We start from the raw sequence: 26,931 nt of genomic DNA on the forward strand, positions 1-26,931 counted from the left end.
ACAATCTTTTGTGTATGACTTTTTTGCTTAGCATGTTTTTTGAGTTTTATTTATGTTCTACCATGTATCAGTATTTAGTTCCTTTTTATTGCTGAATAGCATTCTGTTGTATGGAATTGATATTCTGTTTATTCATTCACGCATTGGTGAGCCTTTAGATTGTTTCCATCTTTTAGTGATTATGAATAATGCTGCTTTCAACATTCACATGCCACTCTTTGTGTGGATGTGTGTTTTCACCTCTGGATGGGTACCTAAAAGTGCAGTTGCTCGGTTATGTGGCAAATTTATGGAAATTACCAGCTGTTTTCCAAAGTGGCTGCAGCATTTTATTTTCCTCCAGCAATGATGAGAGTCCCCATTTCTCCCTCTCCGCACCAACATTTGTTATTGTATAGCTCTAGAGTGTAGAGTAGCTACTCTAGTACTGTGAAGTGGCATCTCATTGTGGTTTTGATTTGCATTTCCTTAGCCATTCATATATCTTTGTTGAGGGGTTTATATCTTTACTGACTGAATAACACCCCGTGCATATTCATCTCTTCTTTCTCTTGCTCCTTGTCATTCCTTTTTTTTTTTTCACTACCTCATACCTCCCTAAGTTCTTTTTGCCCCTGAAGGTTTAGCTTAAATACCACCTTCTTTTGAGGGCTTTCCTGATTATTTGTTACTTATTACTTTCTACTCTCTTGGTCTCTTGTTCTCTTGTTCTTTGAAACTTAGTGCTTAATTATTTTAAAAAGTAGAAAGATCTTGGCACTACTGGACTTTAAATTTGCAGTTTGGACTATTGAGCTTTTGATATGTGGAGGAACCGAGGGCTGACTATAAGTTATAAGAATTAATCCCCATGTTGTTCAAGGGTCAACTGTATTTGCCATAGATGTATTTATGAATTTTAGGATTTTTTTAAGGTCTGCAGACTATCCTCTATCAGTATCAGTGGCCTGAAAGTATCTTGAAATTTTTTGTTTCATATATAACTTATTTCCTCTAACTCAATTTTATGATCATTCTTTTATTCATTCACCAATTCTTTATTGAGTATCTGCTATCAGTATGATAATGCAGGTTTAATAACATTGGCCCTATCACTAAGTGTGTGACCTTGGGTGTGTCACTTATGTATCTGTGTCTGTTTTCTCCCATATACAATCAGAACAATAATAGCATGTATCTCAAACTTGCTGGAGGACCTAATGAGGTATTTTAAAGCACCTGCAGTGGAACCTGGCACTTGGTAACTGCTCAGTAGATATTACGTATTATTATTATGTGCAACTTGTGGTAAGAACCAAAAATGCATTGGTGCATAAGACTGACAGGATCCGTTTCCTTAAATAGTGTATACAGGCACACCTCGTTTCATTGCTCTTTGCTTTATTGTGCTTCGCAGACATTGCATTTTCTACAAATTGAATGTTTGTGGCAACCCTGCTTTGAGCAAGTCTGTCAGTGCCATTTTTCCAACAGCATTTCCTCACTTCACGTCTCTGTCACATTTTGGTAATTCTCGCAATATTTCACACTTTTTCCTTATTATTATATTTTTTTATGGTGATCTGTGATCAGTGATCTTTGATATTTTTATTGTAATTGTTTTGCGGCACCACGAATCATGCCCATATAAGACTGCAAACTTATGTGTGTGTTCTGACTGCTCCACCGAGATTGGCCATTCCCCTGTCTTGCCCCCTCTCCTCAGGCCTCCCTATTCCATGAGACACAACAATATTGAAATAAGGCCAGTTAACATCCCTACAGTGGCCTCTAAGTGTTCAAGCGAAAGGAAGAGTCGCATGTCTCTCACTTTAAATCAAAAGCTACAAATGATTAAGTTTAGTGAGGAAGGCATGTTGAAAGCTGAGACAGGTCATAAGCTAGGCCTCTTGTGCCAAACGGCTCCGTCATAAATGCAAAGGGAAAGTCCTTGAAGGAAATTAAAAGTGCTGCTCCAGTGAATTCACAAATGATAAGAAAGCGAAACAGCCTTGTTGGTATGGAGAAAGTTTTAGTGGTCCAGATAGATCAAACCAGCCACAACATTCCCTTAAGCCAAAGCCTAATCTAGAGCAAGACAGTAACCTTTTTGAAAAATTTTTAGTTGGAGTATAGTTGATTTACAATGTTATGTTAGTTTCTGCTGTACAGCTAAGTGAATCAGTTACACAAATATCCACTTTTTTTTAGATTCTTTTCCCATATAGGTCATTAGACAGAGTACTGTGTAGAGTTCCCTGTGCTATACAGTAGGTCCTTATTAGTTATTCATTTTATGTGTAGTAAGGCCCTGACTCTCTTCAGTTCTCTGAAGGCTGAGAGAGGTGAGGAAGCTGCAGTTGAAAAGTTTGAATCTAGCAAAGGCTGGCTCATGAGGTTTAAGAAAAGAAGCCGTCTCCATAAAATAAAAGTGCAAGGGGAAGCAGGAAGTGCTGCTGTAGAAGCTGCAGCGAGTTATCCAGAAGATCTAGCTGAGATAACTAATGAAGGTGGCTACACTAAACAACGGCTTTTCAATGTAGATGAAACAGCCTTATATTGGAAGAAGATGCCGTCTAGGACTTTCATAGCTAGAGAGGAGAAGTCAGTGCCTGGTTTCAAAGCTTCAAAGGACAGGCTGACCCTCTTGTGTTAGGGGCTTATGCAGCTGGTGAATTTAAGTTGAAGCCAGTGCCTATGTACCATTTTGAAAATCCGAGGGCCCTTAAGAATCATGCTAAATCTGCTCTGCTCTGCCTGTGCTCTGTAAATGCAACAACAAAGCCTGGATGACAGCACGTCTGTTTACAGCATGGTTTACTGAATATTTTAAACCCATTGATGAGACCTACTGCTTAGGAAGAAAGATTCCTTTCAAAATATTACTGCTCATTGATAGTATTTCTGGTAACACAAGAGCTCTGATGGAGATGTATTCAATATAACAAGATTAATATTGTTTTCATGCCTGTTAATAACACAGCATCCATCATCCAGCCCAGGGATCAAGAGTTTGAAGTCTTATTACTGAAGAAATAAAGTTTTGTAAGGCTATACCTGCCATAGTAGTGATTCCTCTCATGAATCTGGGGAGAGTAAATGAAAACCTTCTGGAAAGGATTCACCATTCTAAATACCATTAAGAACATTCGTGATTCATGGGAAGAGGTCAAAATATCAGCATTAACAGGAGATTGGAAGAAGTTGATTCCAGCCTTCATGGATGACTTCAAGGAGTTCAAGGCTTCAGGGAAGGAAGTAACTGCAGATGTGGTGGAAATAGCAAGAGAACTAGAATTAGAAATGGAGCCTGAAGATGTGACTGAATTGTTGCAGTCTTATGGTAAAGCTTTAACAGATGAGGAACTGCTTCTTAGTGATGACCAAAGAAAGTAGTTTCTTGAGATGTAATCTACTCCTGGTGAAGATGCTGTGAAGGTTATTGGAATGACAACACAAGATTTATTCAATAGAATATAACATGAACTTTGTTGATAAAGCAGCAGCAGGGTTTGAGAGGATTGACTCCAATTTGGAAAGTTCTGCTGTGGGTAAAATACTGTCAAACAGCATTGCATGCTGCTGAGAAGTTGTTCCTGAAAGGAAGAGTCAATCGATGCAGCAGACTTCATTGTTGTCTTATTTTCAGAAATTCCTGTAGCCGCCCCACCCTTCAGCAACCACCACCCTGGTCACTCCCTCCACCAGGTGAAGGTTTGGATGATTGATAGCAGTTTTTAGCAACAAAGTATTTTTTTGTTTTGTTTTTCTGCCGCGCCGCACAGCTTGAGGGATCTTAGTTCCCTGATCAGGGATTGACCCTGGGCGTACAGCAGTGAGAGTACTGAGGCCTAACCGCTGGACCACCAGGGAATTCCCAAAGTATTTTTTTAATTAGGGTATGAATATTGTTTTTTAAGGCATAATGCTATTGAACGCTTAATAGATTACAGTATAGTATAAACAACTTTTATATGCACTGAGAAACCAAAAGTTCATGTGACTTTATTGCAACATTCGCTTTATTGCAGTGGTCTGGAACTGAACCCTCAAGATCTCTGAGGTATGCTTGTATACATTTATGAAATGCTTTCATAAAATAAGCTTGGGTGATTGCTTACTGGGTGTTTATCTACTGTTGTTTGTACTTTTTTCAAATTTAAAACTTTTCTCAAAAAAAAAAAAAAAGACTAAACCCAGCCCAAAACAAAGTACTTTCACACCTCCAAGATTCTCCTAGTATAGTCTTAAGAGACAGAAAACTAAATATTATCATGCCTATTTGAAAAATCTGTAAACTGAGGTTTAGAAAGGTCCTACAGAGGCAGACCTGGGGTTTGACTCTCAGTGTTTTGGGGCCTCTAACCCATTTCTTTCTACTGTATTTCGCTTGTGCAGCCAAGTGTGAAATAGAACCCAAGGCCCTGACTTAAACAATGCAGTATTCTTTCCATGATCCCATAGCTGCGGCTTCTGCATTTCTTACATTGAGCAGAATCTATGAAATGTCTAATTGTTTATTTACCAGTAGGGGTGTTAACACTTAGAACAGTAACTCTGTTTTTGTTGATTTTCACTGTAGCCACTGCAAGTTGTAGACAGTAAACATCCACTGCATTCTTTCTGTTCAAATACTAAGTTCCATTAAAAGACCATTTTCATAATTCGTGGTTTCTCTAAATGCTTGTTTTCACTTAGTGAAAGTGAAAATTTATTTAAATTTGGCTTCCCTATGTTTATTACTTTAGTGTCATTAGGCAGACACTCGATCTGAATTCTGTTGAAGTTTTTATTTTGTATTTATTTTGTATTTTATTTAAAATACTTTATACAGAAAGTCTGGAATGGAAAAAAATTATTGACTTGAAATATTTACTATTCAAAGTATATTTCTAGTTTTGGTTTTCAAAACAGCAGGATTTTTTCTCTTTCTGAATTAATAGGCAGCACAGTGGTTTTTTGTTTTGTTAGAACTTTTATAGGCACATTGGAAAACTATGATAATAACATCATTCTAAAATTAATATTCTTTTAATTGATAAGTCACTGAAATTCAGTCATTTGATTTAGGCTTGTTTCTTAGCAAAATCGCACTTAAATCATTCCATACCCTTCTTGTCATCTTGGGTAAGTCACTTCAGGTTTCTTAATCTCTAAAATGGGCATGTTGGTAATGCTGTCTGCTGTTCTAAGAATTAATAATATGTATATAAAACTTCTTTGTAAATTGTAAAATGCTACACAAACAAGATATTTTTGTTGTTTATTAGACTCTTTTCTATTCATGTGATTTTGGTGAGCTAATCAACAATTTTCATTATCTTAGAAGACATTTCTCACGGATCTGAGTATTACTGATGTACCACACATTCAAGAAACAGTTTCAGTCTATTAGAATTTTTTATTCCTAGTTTTAAGTTATTTATCACGGAAAAAATTATTTGAGTGCATTAGAGAACTTAAATTACAGTAGTACCCCATGTCTGCAGGGGGTATGTTCCAAAATCCCCACTGGATGCTTGAAACAGCGAGTAGTACTGAACCCTCTATATACTGTGTTTTTATCTCTACATACATACCTGTGGTACAACTTAATTTATAAATTAGGCACAGTAAATTATGAACAACAATAACATAATAAAATAGAACAATTATAACAATATAAGGTAATAAGGTTATGTAAATATGGTCCCTCTCTCTCTCTCAAAATATCTAATTGTACAAATTTAATGCCTTTTCCATCTTAACTAAGCACTTAACACACTGTGGCCATAACTTTTGCAGTTTGAGGTGTGACAGCAAAATTAGCACAAATTTCTTTTTCTTTCTTCACAATTACATGAGTAGAAGATTGGTTTTTACCATAGACCTTAGCAACCTCAGCATTCGATTTTTTTTTCTTTCCTTATTGAGTCAAGAACTTACACCTTTTCACTTAAAGAAAGCACTTTAAGTGAAGCTCAAGCTTCCTTTTGGCATATCCAAATTGCCAGCCTCACTACTTTTACACTGGGGCCATTTTCTAAGTAAAGTGAGGGTTACTTGAACAGAGCACTGTGGTACCATCTATGACTATCGATCCTGATAGCCGAGAGGGCTCTACTGAATGACTAAGGGCAGCATACGCTGAAGGGATGATTCACGTTCTGGGTGGGACAAAGCAGGATAGCGTGGGTCAGCACGAGATTTCATCGCACTACTCAGAATGTCATGCAATTTAAAACTTAGGATTGTTTATTTCTGGAATTTTCCATTTAATATTTTCAGACTGCAGTTGACTACAGGTAACTGAAACCTCAGAAAGTGAAACCGGGGATAAGGGGGGACTCCTATACATGTTATGTTTGGCCAGAGATCAGGGTCTAAATTTAAAAGTTGTACAGTGCCTTTCTGTTACAAGTAATTAAAAATTTCTTAAACATTAAATTAAATTTGGAATTCTAAGTTTGAGTTATGTGTAAGCTGTAAGCTAACTGCAATTCATGTGTCTAGTTTTCATTTGAATCCAGTCACTCCCCCTTAGTTGGCTTTTGCTGTTTTATGGTAGGAGCATCACTTTTCACCTTTATTCTGAAAATTCCACCAATATTCAAACCATTGAGGACAATTACAATATAATAGAATGTTTGCAGTCAGAATTTTGCACTTCTTTTTGACATATGCTCTAGAACCATATTATCAGTTGGGGGTCTGCTGCCTTTTGGCAGGGAGGGCAGGAATATTGGCTTTTGAATGAAAATCTATTCTTCTCCCTTTCATATTTCAGAAAATAGCCAAGCCCGTATAGTCCTGTGATAAGAAAACATTTATTTGAAATTCAGTAGGAAATTTGGTAATCTAAAGACTGCTCAACTTCTTACATCATATACGCTTGTGTGTGGGGGGGGGTCGGTTTAGTAAAAAGTAAATCAGCATTATTTTTGCCAATAATTTTGGAAGTAATGGATTCTATTAAAAGTACATATTGGGTTTCCCTGGTGGCACAGTGGTTGAGAATCCACCTGCGAATGCAGGGGACACGGGTTCGAGCCCTGGTCCAGGAAGATCCCACATGCTGCGGAGCAGTTAAGCCCGTGCGCCACAACTGCTGAGCGTGTGCACCACAACTACTGAAGCCCGCGCGCCTAGAGGCCGTGCTCCACAAAAAGAGAGGCCACCGCAATAAGAAGCCCACGCACCGCAACAAAGACCCAACGCAGCCAAAAATAAATAAATAAATAAATTATTTTTTAAAAGTGCATATCAATATAAAGTGCATTCACTTGCGGAAAAATTTCTATAGTTTGGATTATAGAGCTTGTTTCCTTTTATAGAATACCGTAAGGTAAAATTTAGCTTAGCTCAGGGCAAGATGGTTACAGATACCTAATTAGTAAACTTTCTAAGATGTGTAAAAGAGTACTAAGTATTGCATTAATAGCTGTGACAGTTTTTACGGTAAATCATGGCAATAGACAAAAACTTTTTATCTATTGCACAATATCTGTATTGTGCAATATATATATATTGTGCTTATCTATAAGTACAATAACATGTGCTTTGACCCTAGGGTTAAAGGTTAAATGAATATTTGTATTGCTCTGCGACATGTGGGATCTTCCCAGACCACGGCTCGAACCCGTGTCCCCTGCATTGGCAGGAGGATTCTCAACCACTGTGCCACCAGGGAAGCCCCCCCCATTGCATCTTTTTGCTTCTGTTAAATAGGAAGGGAGGTGGGGGGCAGTGACAGTAGTAATATAAGGGAAAGTTATCTTTCTGACTGCTTTCTGGGTGCTAAAAAGAAACTTAAACTAATATTTTGTTTTAAATTACTTTGTATTTCAATAGCCATCAACTGTTTATATATGATTTAGTCATAATTTTGCAACCTAATTTTACAGAGGACCTCCAGATTCTGAGGAGGCTGATAAGTATATTATAAGGGGGTTAGTTTAGGGGGCATGTCCTGGCTGCATTTTATTAAGCACCATACCTGTTAACTACCCGGATTCCTTATCCAAATGCTCAGAACACATTGGAACTTTCCATGTTCCTGGCAGTTTTTTTGTGCCCCTCAGTTAGCTGTCTCTCCCATTCGCCAAGGAGTTACTTCAAACTCCACTCTCCTCAAGCCTCCTTAACCCTTTCTGTTCCAGTTATCTATCGCTGTGTAATAAACCACTCGTAGACTTAGTGGTGTAACTCAGTGATCATTTTACTATGCTCACAGAGTCTCTGTGTGTCAGGAGTTCAGGTGAGGCATGTTGCTGCTCCACAGTGTCTAGAGCCTCATCTGGGAGGACTGACAATGACCGGGGGGGCGGGGGGCGGGGGGGATGCGAATGGCTGGGACCTGGAATCCTCTGGAGGCTTCTTCACTCACATGTCTGGCGCCTGGACTGTGGTGACTTGAAACTGGGCTCAGCTGGTGTTGTCGCCTGAACCACTTACATGTGGCCTCCATGTGGCTTGGCCTTCTCACATCAGGGCCTTTGGGTTCAAAGAGTGGGTGTCTGGAGACCCAGCATTCCAAGAGAATCAGGCAGGGGCTGCTTGGCCTTTTCTGGCCTAATCTTGGTGGTGTTCACTGTCCCTTCCACTGAATTCTATTGGTTATGAATGAATCTCTAAGGCCAGTCCGTATTCAGGAGGAGGGGAATTAGACTTTCTCTCTTGGGGGGTTGTGCACGGTCACTTTGCAGAAGGGCATGTGGGGTGGGAGATAACGTAGTGACCATTTTGGAAAATACAGTCTGCCATGCTGTCTCCTGATCTTCAAATTTATATGCCTTGGTGCCTGCTGAATACTGCCACTTGAACATCCCGGTCTCTTAAAACAAAACGTGGCCAAAACTTGCCTCTTCTTCACCCCTGCACCTTCACCCCTACTTTTGCACAGTGAGAGAACTGCGTTTTGTGTCTAAATTAATGGTACATTTATTATCCAGTTAGGCAAGCCCTGTCTCCTCTCCTTGCTCCTCTTCCTCCTCCTAGATAAATGAGATTGTTTCATTGTTTTTCCTCCCAAGATGTCCACGGAATTCACAGTTACTCATCCCTACTGTCACAGCTTTTGTTCAAGCCATTATCTCTTCCTTAGATTACTGTAACATTCTATTTAACTCCTGTATTTTTATTTAATCCTTAACATGTTTGAAATGTGATGTTAAAGTCACATGTTTGGCTTTGAAAAAGTAAATCTAGCAGAATATATACATCCAAAGGAATGTTATTTTTCAAAGTGATCCCTTACATTTATGCGATGTTTTATAAATACTTTGTTTAAAATTGCTTTCATGTATAGTCATCATTGACCCAGATTACTGCTTTTAATTGATCCTGTATCATCTGTATAGTTTGGGTTACAGGCTTCTTTCAGAATCTGATGAGAATTATGTACTTTTTCTAAAACACTGCTCATGCACATACAATTTGACATTGGTTCACAGAAGCACTGAAGTTGAGAACTTCTGTTTTGTAGTCACATACCGTTACTCATGCTTGGCTCCAAGCCACTTGGGGTTAATTGGTGGCTAGAATCTGATTCCCTTTCTAGAAATTTTTCCTTCTGTGAGGTTATTCATTTAAAAGAAGGAAGTAGGCAGGAGAGAACTGCAAACAGTGAATTTCCCAAATATTTTTGAATACTGGCAGTATTATGATAATTGATGCATACCCTCCCACCGTTATGGCTTTGAAGGAGACAACACATTGGATGTGTAAGTTCTAATGTATTTATTAAAAACTCTTCATTTGAAGGCTTCCCTGGTGGCACAGTGGTTAAGAATCCGCCTGCCAATGCAGGGGACACGGGTTCGAGCCCTGGTCCGGGAAGATCCCACATGCCGCGGGGCACCTAAGCCCGTGCGCCGCCACAACTACTGAGCCTGCGCTCTAGAGCACGCAAGCCACAACTACTGAAGCCTGCGCGCCAGAACTACTGAAGCCCATGCGCCTAGAGCCCGTGCTCCACAATAAGAGAAGCCACCGCAGTGAGAAGCCCATGCACTGCAACAAAGAGTAGACCCTGCTCGCCGCAACTAGAGAAAGCCCGTGCGCAGCAACGAAGTCCCAACTCAGCCAAAAATAAATTAATTAAAAAGCAAAAACTGATTAACAAAAAGAAACAACTCTTCATTTGACCTTGTGTTTCCTTAGATTACCAGTTTAGTTTGCGTTAAGTTCTGTTGCTGTGCAAGCTATGCTGTAAGACCAAAGGTGTCGTGAGAGGCAATATCAATCATGCATAGTGTAGAGATGATAGAATTTATTGGCTCTGTATAAATATAATTTTGAAGTGTATATTTGTACTGTCAGTGCAGGAAAGAAAGCTGCTAAGCAAGTTGATAGTAAAAATATTATGAGAGGAAATATTGAATATACTTAGGAAGTCATGTACATAACTTGCATGTGATCAGTTATTTTTTTAAATAAATTATTCTTTCCTGTTCCTTAAGTCCTGTGCCTTATCAACTGTGCCAGTAATTTAATGTACTTGGTTTCAGTAATTTAATGTACCTGAAGGGAATGAAATTTGTGTTTCTTTCAAAATACTTTAAAATCTATACTTTTATGCTAATTTACAATGACCCATTTCCTCCAATTTTAATCTTTCCTTCTCTATATAATGCAGTGGTTGTGTTTATAAGGTTTTAAGAAGATTGTATAAAAATAGTTCTGAAGGGATAAGGGGGAGTTAGTGGCTAGAGAGAAAAGAATTCCTGAAAGAATTTCAATAATAAAGTTTCTTTTAAGTGTTATGACTGCATAGTTTAAAAACCTAAATATCACTAAACAAACAAATCCAGTGTCTGGGTTTTATCTTATATCAGCTCAAGAGTGATGACTTTTCTTATCACATCCAGTATTGTGTGTTTGTATTGTCCAGTGTTTCCAGAGCAAGGTCAAAACTGTTTTACTGTTTGTGGTCATCCTTGTCATGATTCTGACTTTAATAGGAAAATATTTCACAATTAAGCACCAAGTGGTTTTTAGTTTGAGTATGCTACTTCTTAATTTGATACTTCAATATTTTTTTTCTTCTGAGTGTTTTTTCTTTAATATTTGAGAATTAGTTAGTTTACAGTTGACCCTTGAACAAAGCAGGTTTGAACTGCGTGGGTCCACGTATACATGGATATTTTTCAGTAGTAAATACTACAGTACTACACAGTCCGTGGTTGGTTGGATTATGGATGCAGAGGAACAGCAGAAACGGAGGGCTGATTATAATTTAACCCTCGCCTTGTTCAAAGGTCAGCTGTACTTCTTGATTCTACTGTTGAAGGCCAACCTGAAGCAAACTGTTTGCAAGCCCTAATTCATTAAACTAGAGAGGCAGTTTCCTCAAAGGCTGTGTTACTGGACATTTATTACAAGTTAAGAAAACTGAAAAGAAATTCCTTTTTAGCATAGGCTCAAACACTAGTCCAAGAAGTCTTAAAGGTACAATAAATGGATGTGGACGTAGTGGACGAAACCCAACTGTCTTGCACTCATTTCTTTTAACCACTTTCTAGCAATGGATCTTAAACTTGTTTGTCTGTTAGAATCGCCTTGAAGCCTTGTTAAAACAGACTGTAGAGCTCTACACTCGTCGTTTCTGATGCAGCAAGTTTGGTGTAGTGTCTGGTGATGCTCATGCTGCTGGTCCTGGGGCCACACTTGCAGAACCACTGCTCTACACTATGTTTACCCTGAATTTTTCAGTTCACCTGCATCAGCTAATAAAAGGTTGCTTAAATATAGCACACTGTGTAGTGTGTAATACACTACTTTAAGACTAGAGAAACTAGTTTCTGGATCACTACTTACCAGCTGGCTGACTTTTAAGCCATTATTGAACTAATCTGATCTATGGTTTCCTTATCCATAAAGTGAGGAATTGAGGATAAAATTAGGTAATGTATAGAACAGTGTTTTAAACTCTATTGCTGCACAAATATAAAGTAGTATTACATACTTAAAATTTTTTCAGTTTGTTTTAAAATACCGTGGTTTGTAATATTGTTACTTTCAGTATTTTGATACTTACTCTACAGCTCCTCTGTTGCCACTTGTTCTTTTAATCTTTTTAGTGATAGTGTCTTTCAGTTTAAGTGGCCTTGAATGGCTTTGAAAGGAAGTATATTAAGATGAATACAAGTCTTCAGAAGACTGTAAAAATGTAAGCATTTTGCAGGACCATGAAGATAACCCTGCAAGCTGAAAACATGCAAGCTATGTTAATAATCAGTGGGAAAAATTGTGATAGTTCTGTGACCTTTAAAGATTTTGTCAAAACATTAAAAACTCTTTGACTGTGGGTTAAAAATGTTACAGGAAAATGAAAAAAATAGGAAAACTCATGTTTAGTGCAAAGTAATTTAAGACATTAGAAACATTGAGAAAGTGTTTTTTGTTTCTTTGTAAAAAAAAAAATGAGATTAGTTTGAACAGTTTTTTTTGCCTTGTATAATTTACAATAAGGAGATAAATAGAAAGATATAAATAAATGTTATAGTATGATCTGAATTACTGGAGAAAAATTACATTCAATTTAACTTGTGTTAGGTATGTTTTATTAGACTATTTAAATGTGGACATTTAAAATATAATGGAATCATAGAATGAAATAGTTCATAGAGTCTATAGGATCCTTTGAACCATAGTGTTTTAGAGCAAAGGTCAGCAGACTTTTTATGTAAAGAGCTTTGTGGGCCAAGAGGAAAAGTCAAGGATATTGTACTTAACATAACAAGAGAAAACAGATTTACACACATTTTTTCTTAATGAAATTCAAAATAATAACAACTGAGTATAAATTTTGTAACCCTGGTCTACTAATGAGAAGAGTGGAATTCTTTTAGGGGGGTAACATTATTCTTCATTGGGCTTCAAAGTTAGTGTTCCCTATCATCAAATTGATCACAAATATTCAACTGTAAAAACTATTCTTGAACTCATGTGCTTTATGAAAAGAAGTGATGGGCTGGCTTTGGCATGTGAGACATACTTGTTGATCCCTGTTTTAGAATATATTGTAAGTACCTTTGCAATCACCTAAGTAGTGAAGTGAGGGTTGTTTCCTACGGTCACACAGTTTTTTAGTGACAGGTTATCTCATTGACAGGTGTTATCCAAACACAGTGCTCTTTAAAATGTTATACTACCTCTGATATTCTTAACTAATGTATTATTTACTGAACCAGAATACTCTGTTTCCTAACTGTTGTATAAATGGAAATTCACTTTATGCAAAAACTGTCACTCATCTCCCTGCTTCTCATACCTCACATCTTTTTTCTACCTTACCTGGTTTTTAGCAATATCTCAGCTTCTTAATAATAGTAATGTTTTTAAATAAAAAAATACTTTTAAAAATTTTATGAAGATTTGGGGCAGTTAATATATCATTTCCCCCTCATCTGTACTGTATTTTTAAAAGTGATTTAAATTATTTTTATTACATTTTTCGGTGACCTGTACAATTTTAGTATCCATAAGCAGATCTTAAATATCAGACACTGTGAACTTTTATTTAGTAGTATTTTAAATATCCCCAGATAATATTTTCACATTATCTCCCTTCTACTCCTACCACTGGTAAAATGGAAGGAGCGTTGGTCCACAGAGTACTAGACTGAAATACCAAACATCAGTGCTTAGCACAGAGTAGGTAATGAATAAATTGCGCAATGACAGAGTAATTTGGCAGGGTCACTTTATAAAGGGCTTACTATACTATCTGGTACGTGGGAGGTGCTTCATACAAGACAGTTTTTTTTTTTTAATAAATTTATTTATTTTATTTATTTATTTTTGGCTGCATTGGGTCTTCGTTGCTGCGCGCGGGCTTTCTCTAGTTGCGGCGAGCGGGGGCTACTCTTCATTGCAGTGCGCGGGTTTCTCATTGCGGTGGCTTCTCTTGTTGCGGAGCACAGGCTCTAAGCGCGTGGGCTTCAGTAGTTGTGGCTCGCGGGCTCTAGAGCGCAGGCTCAGTAGTTGTGGTGCACGGGCTTAGCCACTCCGCAACATGCGGGATCTTCCCAGACCAGAGCTCGAATCCATGTCCCCTGCATTGGCAGGTGGATTCTTAACCACTGCACCACCAGGGAACCCCCAAGATAGCTTTTAATAATTATTAACTTATGGGCTAGAAGTTGTTTATAATACTAAATTTAACTCATTTTGCTGAATATTCATAGATACACCTATGTAATAGAGTTGTTTAAAAAACCAGGATCTGGGAGTTAGATTACCTAGTTTTGACACCTAGTGAAACCAAATTAGTCACACACCCAAGCCATGCAGCCCTTGAGCAAGTCTGTGCCTCAATTTCCTAATCTTTAAAATGGAAATATGATAGTACAAACCTCATAGGGTTGTTATAAGGTTTAAACATGTTAGTACACGTAAAACGTAATAGTGCTTGGCACATAGTAAGTTCCCAACAACTGTTGGCTGCAGTGGTAGTAATTATTAATGTTATATTTGAATGCTTTTCTCACAAATTTCAAACAGGTTTAATCAATTAACCAGATTCCCCAGTTTATCATTAAATTTAAGGTTCTTCTATTACAGGTAGAATTTATCTAATTTACCTCATCTCTTATGGCTATAAAAAGCAAAAGGGAAAATTTCCTATTAAATTGAGCGTGTGTATTTTGCAGTGCCTTGTATAGTCCTAAGTAGAAAAATTGGTTAAATATCAACACATATATACATGATCAAGAAATTATAGTCCTGGCCTGATAATCTTGAGATAACCCCAAAGGGGGTACATTGAGTTTTTCTCCTAACCCACCATGTGCCTTGTATGTTGTCACTTGAACGCAGCATATACGTATTATTCCGTTCTTAATCCTAGTGCTTCTGGTTAATGTAAAGAGCTACTTGACCCCCACCCCCCGAAAAACTACTTGGAGAAAAGGAAATGCTTTGGGGATTAGTCATCTGTAATTCTACCCTATCCTTGTGGTTGTTAATGTATAGTCTTCATATAGTTTTATAGAATTATTTGTGTAAATTAATACATTTGGCTGCAACAGAGTTCTGGTGCCTAATTTTCTTTTGAAAGTGCATTCTTCCCAACTTCTTGTAGAATTTATAAAATAATTTATAAAACCTGTAATCACATCGAATTAGTTAATGATCTTTCCCTTGTCAAGTTTTCTAATGTATGCTTCTTTTTTCCCTCCCCAGAGGAAATAAAAGCGGAAACTGAAAAGCAGAGGTTTGTGGGGTTTCTTTCCTTAATTTGCAGACTTGTCAGTCTTGGCCAAAATAATAATACAATCATGTGTATTTTAGTGTGGCAAATTTTCTGCATGTGATCTTCATAAAATCAATTTTTTAAAAAATGATTTTTGAGAAATATTGAATATAATGGTAAGCATACTTATAAAAAAGTCTCATAAATAAGCAAATAAGGGTATTTCTGAAATACTGTGAGATATGCTTTTAAAGTCTTTGCTTAAAGACTCTGATTCATATTTAGAAAGATTACTAAAAATTTAATCTAAATACTTTATTTAAATTAATTAATTAGTTAAAAATTTTTTTCTTGCATTTAATTATAGCTCTGGCCACTAGCTTATGACCTATAGCAAATCACTTAACTTCTCTGGGCTTTGGTTTCCTCATGAAATATGGGAAAATAAAAATTGGTTTAGCAAAGTGCTTTGCTTTTTAGAACTGAAATTAAAGTGAGTGTATCATCAATATGATGAATGTGATATTTTAATCAGACTCTTCTTTTTTCACTTAGTCCTCCTCATGGAGAAGCAAAAGCTGGATCAAGCACTCTTCCACCAGTGAAATCAAAGACAAATTTTATCGAAGCAGACAAGTACTTCCTGCCCTTTGAATTGGCATGCCAGTCCAAGTGTCCCCGCATAGTTAGTACATCTCTAGATTGTTTACAGGTATGTATGAAATGGCACTATCCAAAAACCGTCTAATTTGAGTGTGTTTCTAAGTAGTACTCACAATTGATGATTCATACATTTTCCATGAAAGCCTTGATTATTCTTTTTTGTGGTAAGAAACCAAATGGTTGCTTATATTTAAGAGAAACAATAGTTGCAAAAAGATGTTTCCAGTTTAAGGATAGCAGAAATCATTAGTTAGCTTAGTGAGACACAAAATCTTTACTAAGGTTATCGATAATGGAAGTGTTGTAACCTGCTGCTGATTTTACATACTTCATTATTTGCAGTGATTTTACTGGATGCTTGCTGTTTTGTGTAAAGCAGTAGGTTAATATTAACAGTTTAGTATTTATATTTACTGTGAAACTTTAGCTCTGACCTTCATTTATGTCAGAAAAATTCCTTTCTGTCTTCCTGTTTTACTTCCACACACAGACACACACACACATAAGGATAAGTTCATTTGATTTGTGACCTTGTTTTCTCTGAAAAATTAATATCTAAGGCCTTCCTTCCAGGGTTATAATGGTAATGATGAATGACCAAATCTGTGATTTATTGCAGCCAGTGTCTGGAAATGATTTTCTGCATATTCACAGATCTAATTTGGAAAAAGATTTTGGGTCATTTGAACGTGTTAAGATAGCTTTCACAAAAGCAGTATCAGTAATGTTTGTACAGAAAGACGTAAGCTGTTAGAACTCACCAGAGACAAGTTCTAAGGCCTGCCTTTCTCAAAGTATTGCCTGGTGGTTTTGTTATGGTTATTTTTCTGTTTTTGTGATTATTACAAGTGTAAATAATTTCACATGTTTATAGCTAATAAAGCTTTCTTTAGGAAAAGTTGGTATAGCCTTGGCTTTGATTATACCTTAATATTTTTGTGTAAAAAGTTTAACATATGTTCAGTTGTATATCGTAATTTTAATGTATATTTAATTAGTATATATATATATTTGTTAGCTTAATTAGGATCTTTATTTTCTTCCTCTATTTCAGAAACTTATTGCTTATGGGCACTTGACTGGCAATGCTCCAGATAGTACAACACCAGGCAAAAAATTAATTGATAGAATTATTGAAACAATTTGTGGCTGTTTCCAAGGTCCTCAAACAGATGAAGGAGTTCAATTACAAATAATAAAGGTAATTAATTATAAAAATGAACTTGTTATTCATAATCTACATTTTTTTAAATCAGAAGCCTTTTACCTTGAAAATATTTGGAAAAGTCATTTTATATGCTTTCCAGCTATAACAGAGGTCATTTGGGTGCTTTTTAGACTCCATATCAGGGGATTTTATTGTTGAATGCCAGGAGTTCACTAGGAGAAGATTCATTACCAAATCTCTTATTTTGAAGGCCCCAGTTTAGGCCCCCAGAGTCTTCCAGAGCTTTCCAGTTTCTAACATGGTTCTATCTTTTGAGCTTTAGGGTCCCATGTCAAGGTCCTGTGACCCTTCTACTTTCTTCTACTACTGTCAGACCACTTGTAGTCTAGTCCCACGTGCACCAGCTTTTCTGCTTGAGCCCCAGCTTTCCTGCTTCCCTTGCACCTGTCAATCTGCTGAACCTGCTCAGCTAAATCCTGTCCTGGGTTTGTGCTGTGATACACCTGGATCATTAAATTCCTTTAAAGAAAAATCACTCACTTGTGTTTTCAGTCTACTATACGTATTGAATTTTTAATGTTACTGCTAATAGTAGTGGTGGTATGTTTATTTGTTAGTAAAAATTTTCTTGTACTATTAGTACTTTTGAAATTGTTTACATGTATGAAGTGTCCTTTATGTGTGTCTGTCACCCCTTCTGAGCCTTTCAGTCTCATAGCTGCATTTACTTCATAAGTCATAAAATGTCTTTATTTTAATAAAGCTATTCAGTTTGGCCTGTTGTTTGCAGTTTCATGTCAGTTGTGGTTTGTTTAGTATGTGCTCAATGCTGACCCTGCATAGCATTGTGCAACATAGAAAGACAAAAGATATGAGTCCTTGCTTTTGAGAAATTGAGTAACCTAATGTGTGACAGTTCACATAAATTATAGCTGTTCACTTTATTGGAGGATTCACCTTAGAATTATTTTAAATGCTTTATTTTAAAACATTTGTAAGCATCTTCAACAATAATAACAACAGCACATTGAGTTCAGTCTATAAGTTAGATCTCAGAAAAATTTGAAAGTGAATAGGACACAATATGTATCCTTCCCAAGTTGACGTCTAGTTCAACAGATACATCATATGAAGCATATCTGTGCTACACTATGACAGAGTATTAACGCTGTGCATTTTCGTAAACCAAAATAATATTCTATTAAAATGAAACTCGGATTGAAGTAAATCAGTTGAATGGTTTTTTAGCATTTTGGGTTTGGGAGGATTATATGGAAACTACAACCAGGATGGGGAAAACATAAAATATTTTAGCAATTGATGATATATTTAAGGCAGGTAGAAAATCTGTATACATTACCTTAAAGTGGTAATGGTGTCTGCAATTTTTAATTCTAATACAAAAATACCAATGTATTTTTGTGCTGAAACTCTGGATGCAAAAAAAATTGCTTTAACTGTATTTTTTTTTAAAGGCTTTACTTACTGCAGTAACATCTCAACACATAGAAATTCACGAAGGAACTGTACTGCAAGCTGTGAGAACATGTTACAATATCTATCTAGCAAGCAAAAATCTCATCAATCAGACAACAGCCAAAGCTACTCTTACTCAGATGCTAAATGTTATCTTTGCACGCATGGAAAACCAAGCAGTAAGTATTAAAAAATGAAAGAGATTGTATAGAACACCACAGGCATCAACTATAGAAAAGATTTTACAGAAAATATAGTGAAATCTTTTGTGCCTGTGAGGAAAATGTCTTTCATTTACAGTTTTACGTACTGGAGATCTGTGGTATTGTTTTTGTTTTGAGGCTTACTGACTTACTTGACTTTGGATAAAATACATTTTTAATTGTTCACAAATAGAATTTGAAAGATATCGATTGCTATCATCCTCATGGAAGTGTTTATGAATTGATATTTTTATTGCTCTCAAGCTTAGTAGATGAGTGTAATGTAAATATCAAGTTACCTAATTTGATCTATTCTGGTATAAAATTATTTATTCATTGAGCCTTTAAAAAATAAAATAAATTTCTATAGTGATGAAATATATTTGGGGAGGAGGGTAAGAGACCAGCAGCTAGAGAATCTTTTTTTTTTTTTTAATTATCTAGGTCTTCATAATTAAAAACCAACTTCTAACTTTTTATCTGGAACTGATTTTAAACTTACAGAAAAGTTGCAAAAATATTTACAGAGAGATCCTCTTTACTCTGCTTTCTTAATGCAACATCTTACATAACCATGTTACAATGTTCAGAAGCAGAAATTAACACTGGTATAGTACTATTAAGTAAAGTAACCCTGACTACTTAGTTAAGGTGGTATCTTCCAGGTTCCTCCACTGAAAAGTTATTCTTTTACATTTAATAAATATCTCAGGAGAGATACTTTCAGACTATGCAAATATCCTGTTGTTTTCCTCATATTCCCCCACACCCAATTTGAGTATCCATTGGTGGATCTTACCGGCAGCAGTTATTACTGCTGTGTTTCCCTGGTGGTGATTTTCTGTTTCTCTCTCTTTCTATATCTGTTAACCAAAATTATTCTCCTTTCCTATTTATTTATTCAGTTTTTTATTTATATCAATCTGTATTCATGGGTGTTTACTTTATTCTATGTTTTATAATCCAGTTCTGTCGTTATTTATTCTGTTGCCCCAGTTATTCCAGCTTTGGCCTTCTGTCCTTTTGACAATAGCTCCCATCCTTTTTTGAGTACCTCTTCACTTTCTGGAATCTCAAGATGTTCCCTGCTCATTTTGAATTTTCTCTACTTCTCCCCCTGGAGTAGTAGACACATAAACAGGGAGCCCTGGCTCCTTCAGTTGGAGAATGGTAATTGGATACCAAGATCTGAGTGCCAGGTGTGTTCACTGCAGCTGAGATGTTACTGCTTCTAGGCCCTCCCAGCAGACTGCACTAGGAAATACATATGTGTCCAGCTACCCCACCTCCCCCACCCCGTGTGTGGCTACCCATCCGTATGTCTTAAAAACTGTGTGTTCACACTGATGCTTCTGATTCCAGGCCAGTACCACAGGGTTCATTTCAGCCTTCTCCCTTTACTTATTTGTAACTTTCTCTAAACAGTGAGAAATAAGGCTTTCATTTTTTATGATACATTATTTGTTCAGGCCTATTACACACATATAGTAGTTTTAGAATTGCTTACTTATACCACTGTGAGAAGCAAATTTACTAGGTACGTTATAACATTTATATTTATTGGGTTTTGTTTTTTTCTTTGTCTTTAGCCTTATAGTATCCATTCAAAATATTATTTTCCAAAGATACTTAGGTTAGTTCTTTTCTTCTCCATACTCTTCAGCGGGATAATTTTATTACTTTATAATACAGTTAAGTTCGTTTGTTACTGCCTGTTTTCCATTTCAGTACTCCTCACATTCTGGTTTAATTGCTTGCTTATTTTTTTAGTCTGTTAAACACTACTATGAATTAAGAGTTAGTGGTAGTGTATATATGGACATATATACACTACCAAATGTAAAATAGATAGCTAGTGGGAAGCAACCGCATAGCACAGGGAGATCAGCTCGGTGCTTTGTGGCCAGCTAGAGGGGTGGGATAGGGAGGGTGGGAGGGAGACGCAAGAGGGAAGAAATATGGGGATATATGTATATGTATAACTGATTCACTTTGTTATAAAGCAGAAACTAACACACCATTGTAAAGCAATTATACTCCAATAAAAATGTTAAAAAAAAAAAAAAGAGTTAGAGCTCTACAGAAATACTCCTCATTCCTATCACTCCAGTCCTCTTCCTCCCTTCTTTCCACCCCTTGGATGTAGCTAATCTCTATTGTTTCTGGTTTATCCGTCTACATTTCTTTAGCACAAGTGAGCAGATACATGTATGGTTTCATGTATCACCTTTCTTATATGAAAGGTAGCATACTGTATTAGTTATCTGTCACTGCATAACAAACTACCCCAAACTTCAGCTGCTTAAAACTCACAGCTTAGCTGCTTATCTCTCACAGTTTCTGAGGGTCCAGAATCCAAGAGTGGCTTAGCTGGTGGTTGTAGCTTGGATTTCACATGAGGTTGCAGTTGGCTGCGTGGATCACAGTATCAACTGGGGCTGAAGTCATTTAAAGCCTTCATTGGGCAGAGAATGAGAGAGAGAGAGAGACAAAAAAGGCAGAAGCTACATTGTCTACCTTATGATCAGAAGTGGTCACCCAAAGAGTCATGTACCACAGTCTTCATTGCAGCATTATTTACAATAGCCAGGACATGGAAGCAACCTAAGTTGCTTCTTTATCGACAGACGAATGGATAAAGAAGATGTGGCACATATATACAATGGAATATTACTCAACCATAAAAAGAAACAAAATTGAGCTATTTGTAGTGAGGTGGATGGACCTAGAATCTGTCATACAGAGTGAAGTAAGTCAGAAAGAGAAAAACAAATACTGTATGCTAACACATATATATGGAATCTAAAAAAAAAAAAAAAAATAGTTCTGACGAATCTAAGGGGCAGGGCAGGAATAAAGACGCAGACGTAGAGAATGGACTTGAGGACACGGGGAGGGGGAAGGGTAAGCTGGGACAAAGTGAGAGAGTGGCATGGACATATATACACTACCAAATGTCAAATAGATAGCTAGCGGGAAGCAGCCACATAGCACAGGGAGATCAGCTCGGTGCTTTGTGACCACCTAGAGGGGTGGGATAGGGAGGGTGTGAGGGAGGGGATATGGGGATATATGTATACATATAGCTCACTCACTTTGTTGTACAGCAGAAACTAACACAACATTGTAAAGCAATTATACTCCAATAAAGATGTTTAAAAAAAAAAAAAAAGAAGTGATCACCCAGACCATCCCTGGCACAGTGTGGGAGGGGACTCTACAAAGAAGTGAAAATCAAGAGGTAGAGATCATTGGTGGCCATCTTAAAAAGGCTGGCTACCACATGTACTCTGGATACTCTTTCATACTCTTTTCACTTAGCAGTATGTCCTGGAAAGCATTCCATATCAGCCCTTAAATCTTCCTCATTCTTTTTTATAGATGCAGAGTACTCGAGCCTGTACTATAGTCTATTCAGTCACTCTCCTATGTATTGACATTGGATTATTGCTAATATTTTGCAACCACATATAATAGTTTTGCTGCTTTTTTTTTTGAAGAAGTGAATGAAATTTTATCACTTTTTAATGGAAGAAATATAAGTTTTATTGGTTTGACTTGTTCAGCAAATTTTACTACATTCCCTGTATGTTCTTGGCACTGTTCTAGTTCTCAGTTGTACAGTGCTGGGCAAAATACCAGCACTGTATCACCACTACTTTCAAAATTCTTACAGACATAGACGGGAAAGATGGATCTTAAATAATCACACAAATAAATATATAACTGAGTTATGATAAAGGCTGTGAACATGTTTTGTGTCATGAGGCATATTAGTTCTGTGCTATGGATAATTAGAAAAGTCAGGGGAGAGAGAAAATTAAAAAGGCGAAGCAGAATAATTTTCCACATTTGCTAAACTATTCTAAGCTAGAAGTCTAATTCATTCGTATATACTGCTGATAACTTTTCCTCTCCTTCCCAAATAAAATTCACTATAAAGTGTTCAGTTCTAAAATTATGTCAAAGGAGAAGATGCTAATTTCTTTCTCTATAACAGTGGTTTTCAACTGGAGGTGGTTTTGCCCCCCAAGCCTCATTTGAGACACTTTTGTCATGACTGGGGTGAGTCATGACCTGTAATGGGTTTCTACCCATTAGAGATAGGGATTGGGATGTTGTTAAACTCCCTGCAGCACCCCGGACAACCTCCACCTCCCTCAGCCCGTGCGCGTGCACGCGCACACACACACACACACACACACACACACACGATTATCTGTTCCAAAGGTCGATAGTACTGATGTTGAGAAACCCTACTCTAGAAAGTATGAAAGTGTATAGAAAATGTTTAAAGTTAATTTCTTCTTTTTTCCCAAGGATCTTTCTAGAGTTTATACAACTCTGGAATAAGTAGAAAAAACTAGAATTCAACATTATGCCTGTCTGTAATTCCAAAGCATGTGCTTGCCCTACTAAACCATGGTACGGATTAGCTGAAGTTAGGCTGAGGGCGAGATTAGATTGCAAGTCAAAGGTTCCTCACTGTTAATTTGGAAATGGACTTTCTCATGAATGGCCTAAAGCTTTGAGAAGTCTCTTCTGATTCCAACTGTGTGCAACTAGTCATGCCCATCAGTTTCCTTATCTGTAAAATAAGGGACTTAGATCATACAGATTATAAGTCTTTTCGTACCTTTTGGGCATTAAAATCTTTTAATTCAAATTTGTTTTATAAATTCATATAATTCTGGTATTTCCGCATAACCTAGAATATTACTAGGAATATGAAATGTTCATATTTGACACTGTAAAATATTTATCTTTGTGGAAATTAATTCTGTGAGAATGATTCCTGTTAGGTCATGAGGATCAAAAGAGATGTGTCTAAAAGCAATAAAGTGCTAAAAAATGAAACCCTGTGATCTTGATTGTTACTGTTTTTAGCATCTTGTAAGTGAGCCAGTTTTACACGTGGTATTATGTACATAATAATTTAGGTCTCCTAAAATAAAACTGGAACATTTATAAAGTTTTTTCATTCTTATTAGATGAGTGATTGGGCAGAGGCATTTAAGTATTCATTGCAATTTTATTTATTAAATGTAACTATTATTTTTTCATTAGAAGACATTTGGCAAGGTGACAAAAGAACATGCTACAGAAAGGTACACACTGAAAAGTTCCCTCCCACTCGTTTCCAATTCGGTCATTTCCTAACTTCTGCCCCCAAAGGTAACCATTATTACTAGTTTCTTGTGTAAATGTCTAGACTTTGTTTCTGTATATATAAGTAAAAATGAATGTGTGTGTATTTTATTTCCCTGTCCACTTTTTTCCTCCCTTAGTGAAGCTTTTATTTGATCTTAGGTAAATCTACTGTTACATTGGCAACAGTCCAGTTATCATCCTAAGGTTATTAAAAATTAATTTGTTTTTCATTTTGTTTTGTTTCAGTAGTACATTTACATCATTCAAACACCAAAAATAATGACAAGAGGATATAGTGAAAGACTTCCATCTCTGTTCTTGTTTGCCAGATTCCACCCCGCTAAGGAGTAACCACTGTTTTCTGTTGTTGTGTGTTTTTAGTATGTTTTAGTTTTTTATTTCTGATGGACTACGATTCCTGAGCCTGGAGACAAGGTGGCAGCTCCTATGAAGGATTTATAGTTGAGTGTAACATTACCCCTCCAAATTTTAAAGAACTTATTTTGCTAATACAGGAAATTTCTTTCTTTCTTTCCAGTTGCAGGAAGCCAAACAAATGGAAAAAGAAAGGCATCGACAGCATCATCATCTGTTGCAGTCTCCAGTAAGCCATCATGAGCCTGAATCACCTCAACTTAGATATTTGCCGCCTCAGACTGTTGATCATATATCCCAGGAGCATGAAGGGGACCTTGATCCCCATTCACATGATGTGGATAAAAGCCTTCAGGATGATACAGAACCTGAAAATGGATCTGATACTTCCAGTGCAGAAAATGAACAGACCGAAGCTGATCAGGCAGCTGCAGCCGAAAGTAATCTTTCTGAGAAGGGGTGGCAGGGGTTGGGAGGTGTGTGTTGGGGGAAGAATGTAGGAGGGCATTTTTGGTAAAGAAACGTGGAAAGGGTGATATGACTTAATGGGTATCAGGCACGTTGTGGTAATCGTGGACTTTGTCCATCCTAGGTGATAAAGTTTTCTTAAAATTAGTTCATAGCAAACAGGAGACCTATTTATTCAGTAAAGTTTTCTGGAATGTGACTGAAAATTTTAGGAAATCATTATAAGTTCACAAATTACTATTGTCAAAAAAAAAGGACTGAAATTAAATATGAAAAGATATCTTTTGAATAACCACCTAGCATACAAAAATATTTTATTTATTTTTATATCCTGATGTGTAATAATTGATAAGATTTAGATATTTTCTGACGGTGTTTTTTTCTAAGTAAATTTATTTATAAGAAAAAGGTTACAAGATTACAAAAATTAAATTGCATTTATTTATTTTACAAATGTGTTTCTCTAAAAATAATCACGTGCAGTCATTTTTTCCCCAAACGTTATTCTCAGCTTTAACTGTTCTATTAAACTGCCAGGAAACGACTTTCTTCCCTTTGTTCCTCCTTAGCTTGGTGTCAAAAAATGATGGAAATTCTGTTGCCTTTCCAGTGTGGTTTTATAGAACTAAGATGGTTAGGGCTTAGTTACAATTCATCTGAATTCTGTGTTTTTACTTTACTTTGAGGAAAGACTTCTATAGTATATTTTCAGCTCTTGATTTTTTTTTTTTAACCACATCTTTTCCATAACATAACAGTGGTATGAACATCAGCAGTGTCATGAATAGGTGCCTTTTTACTCTTTTTAAGAGAACTTTATTTAGCATTTACTTTAAAAGGGACAGTTTTGATAAACCAAGCATTTCTAGTACTCAAGTTAATAATGAATCCATACTGCCTATATGATTTACATTTTTCTAGCTGGCCCTTGCTAAAATTTCCCCTACTTTCACTGTAAGTTTATAAAGGAGCTGTTCAAAGAGCTAATCTATATAATAAGGCTGGAACTGTTTTTATTCCTCCATTTCTTCATCCATGCGTTCAGCAAATATTGATTTAGCATACGGTGTCCCAGGCACTGTGCTAGGACTTGGGGTTAAAAAAGCTGATGAAGATGTAGCCATTGCTCTTAGGGTGCTCATGGTCTGCCTGGAAGGTCAGGCATGTATAAATGAGGTGTAATGTGATAAATATCCTGCAAGTGGCATGCATAAGATAGTTCTGCTGAGCAGAGTTGGGAAGTACTTTTGTAGAGAAAGTGATGCTTTAGCTGAATCTTGTTTGGATAAGGGTAGGAATTGCCTAGCTAGAAAATTTAGGGAGTTTTCTAACAGAAGAAACAACATAGGCCGAGACCCCAAGGGGTGGAAGCATCTACTGTGTAGTAGGTACCACTGTAAGTACCTTTTAGGATACAGCACTATAAATAAGGCATAATTCCTGTGGCATAGTTGTGATTATTTTTAAAGGTGTTTTTCTCCCGACAGCTGATATGAATGAAAATTTTGCCTGTGAGCCGTTGGTTGAGAGTGCATGGTCTGGAATTATATTTGAGCTGTTGGTTGAGAGTGCATGGTCTGGAATTATATTATCTGCTTTGAATCACACCTCTGTCACTTACTGGCTGTGTGACTTTGGGCATAAAAGTTAACTTCTATAATCATTTCGCATGTGTAATAAGTATTATTCACGGCTACTCTAATCTATTTCTATCAGATAATTTATAAGAGAATTGACTCTTGATTTGCTAATCATTTTGTGCACATTTTAGTGACTGTATATTTAGTTATGTTGAAACTGTTAATTTTTAGACTCTTGGTAACTTTAGCCAACTAGAGTGCAGAAATACAAAATTTAAGAAAGATGGAAAGACTGTTATGTCAAGACATTTATATGTTTTTACTCCACAGAAGAATCTAAATGCTGTTGTATTTGAATTTTTTATAAAATAGTTACTGATTTGACATGCTTGTTTATCACATTTCTCCTGTGACATTCAGTATTTTGTAGAATGCAGCAAACAGTAGATTAGGGAGGACAGACTTCTGGAAGTCAGAGTTTTAAGTAGTGGTCCTTTATAGTAGTGTGAGTTGTGGGGGGGGGGGGGTGTGTAGACAGTACCACCATAAGCTCACATGCAGTCTGAGGCCATTTGCTGTAGGGCAGTGGCTCCCAGAACAGGGACCCAGATCCCAAAGCATCATAAAGTGCTAATTGAGCCTTCCCGAGATATTTTCAGCATTTCAGAAAATCCCGGGGAAACCGTATTTTTA

The 26,931-nt window shown here is 36.6% G+C and overlaps 1 protein-coding gene across 3 annotated transcripts in view; it reads left to right on the top strand.

Annotated features, from left to right (window-relative positions):
• The window catches only part of ARFGEF1 (ADP ribosylation factor guanine nucleotide exchange factor 1), a 145,025-nt gene that overhangs the window by 43,829 nt on the left and 74,265 nt on the right, over positions 1–26,931 (top strand). For all 3 annotated transcript variants that reach the window (XM_059902337.1, XM_059902335.1, XM_059902336.1), the window contains exons 2-6: positions 15,145–15,175; positions 15,710–15,866; positions 16,872–17,018; positions 18,461–18,640; positions 24,354–24,630. In XM_059902337.1, the coding sequence (XP_059758320.1) occupies positions 15,145–15,175; positions 15,710–15,866; positions 16,872–17,018; positions 18,461–18,640; positions 24,354–24,630 (792 nt within the window). The remainder of the gene's footprint in view (positions 1–15,144; positions 15,176–15,709; positions 15,867–16,871; positions 17,019–18,460; positions 18,641–24,353; positions 24,631–26,931) is intronic.

This window comes from Balaenoptera ricei, chromosome 17 (genome assembly GCF_028023285.1).
Source record: "Balaenoptera ricei isolate mBalRic1 chromosome 17, mBalRic1.hap2, whole genome shotgun sequence".
In the NCBI taxonomy this organism is placed as follows: Eukaryota; Metazoa; Chordata; class Mammalia; order Artiodactyla; family Balaenopteridae; genus Balaenoptera; species Balaenoptera ricei.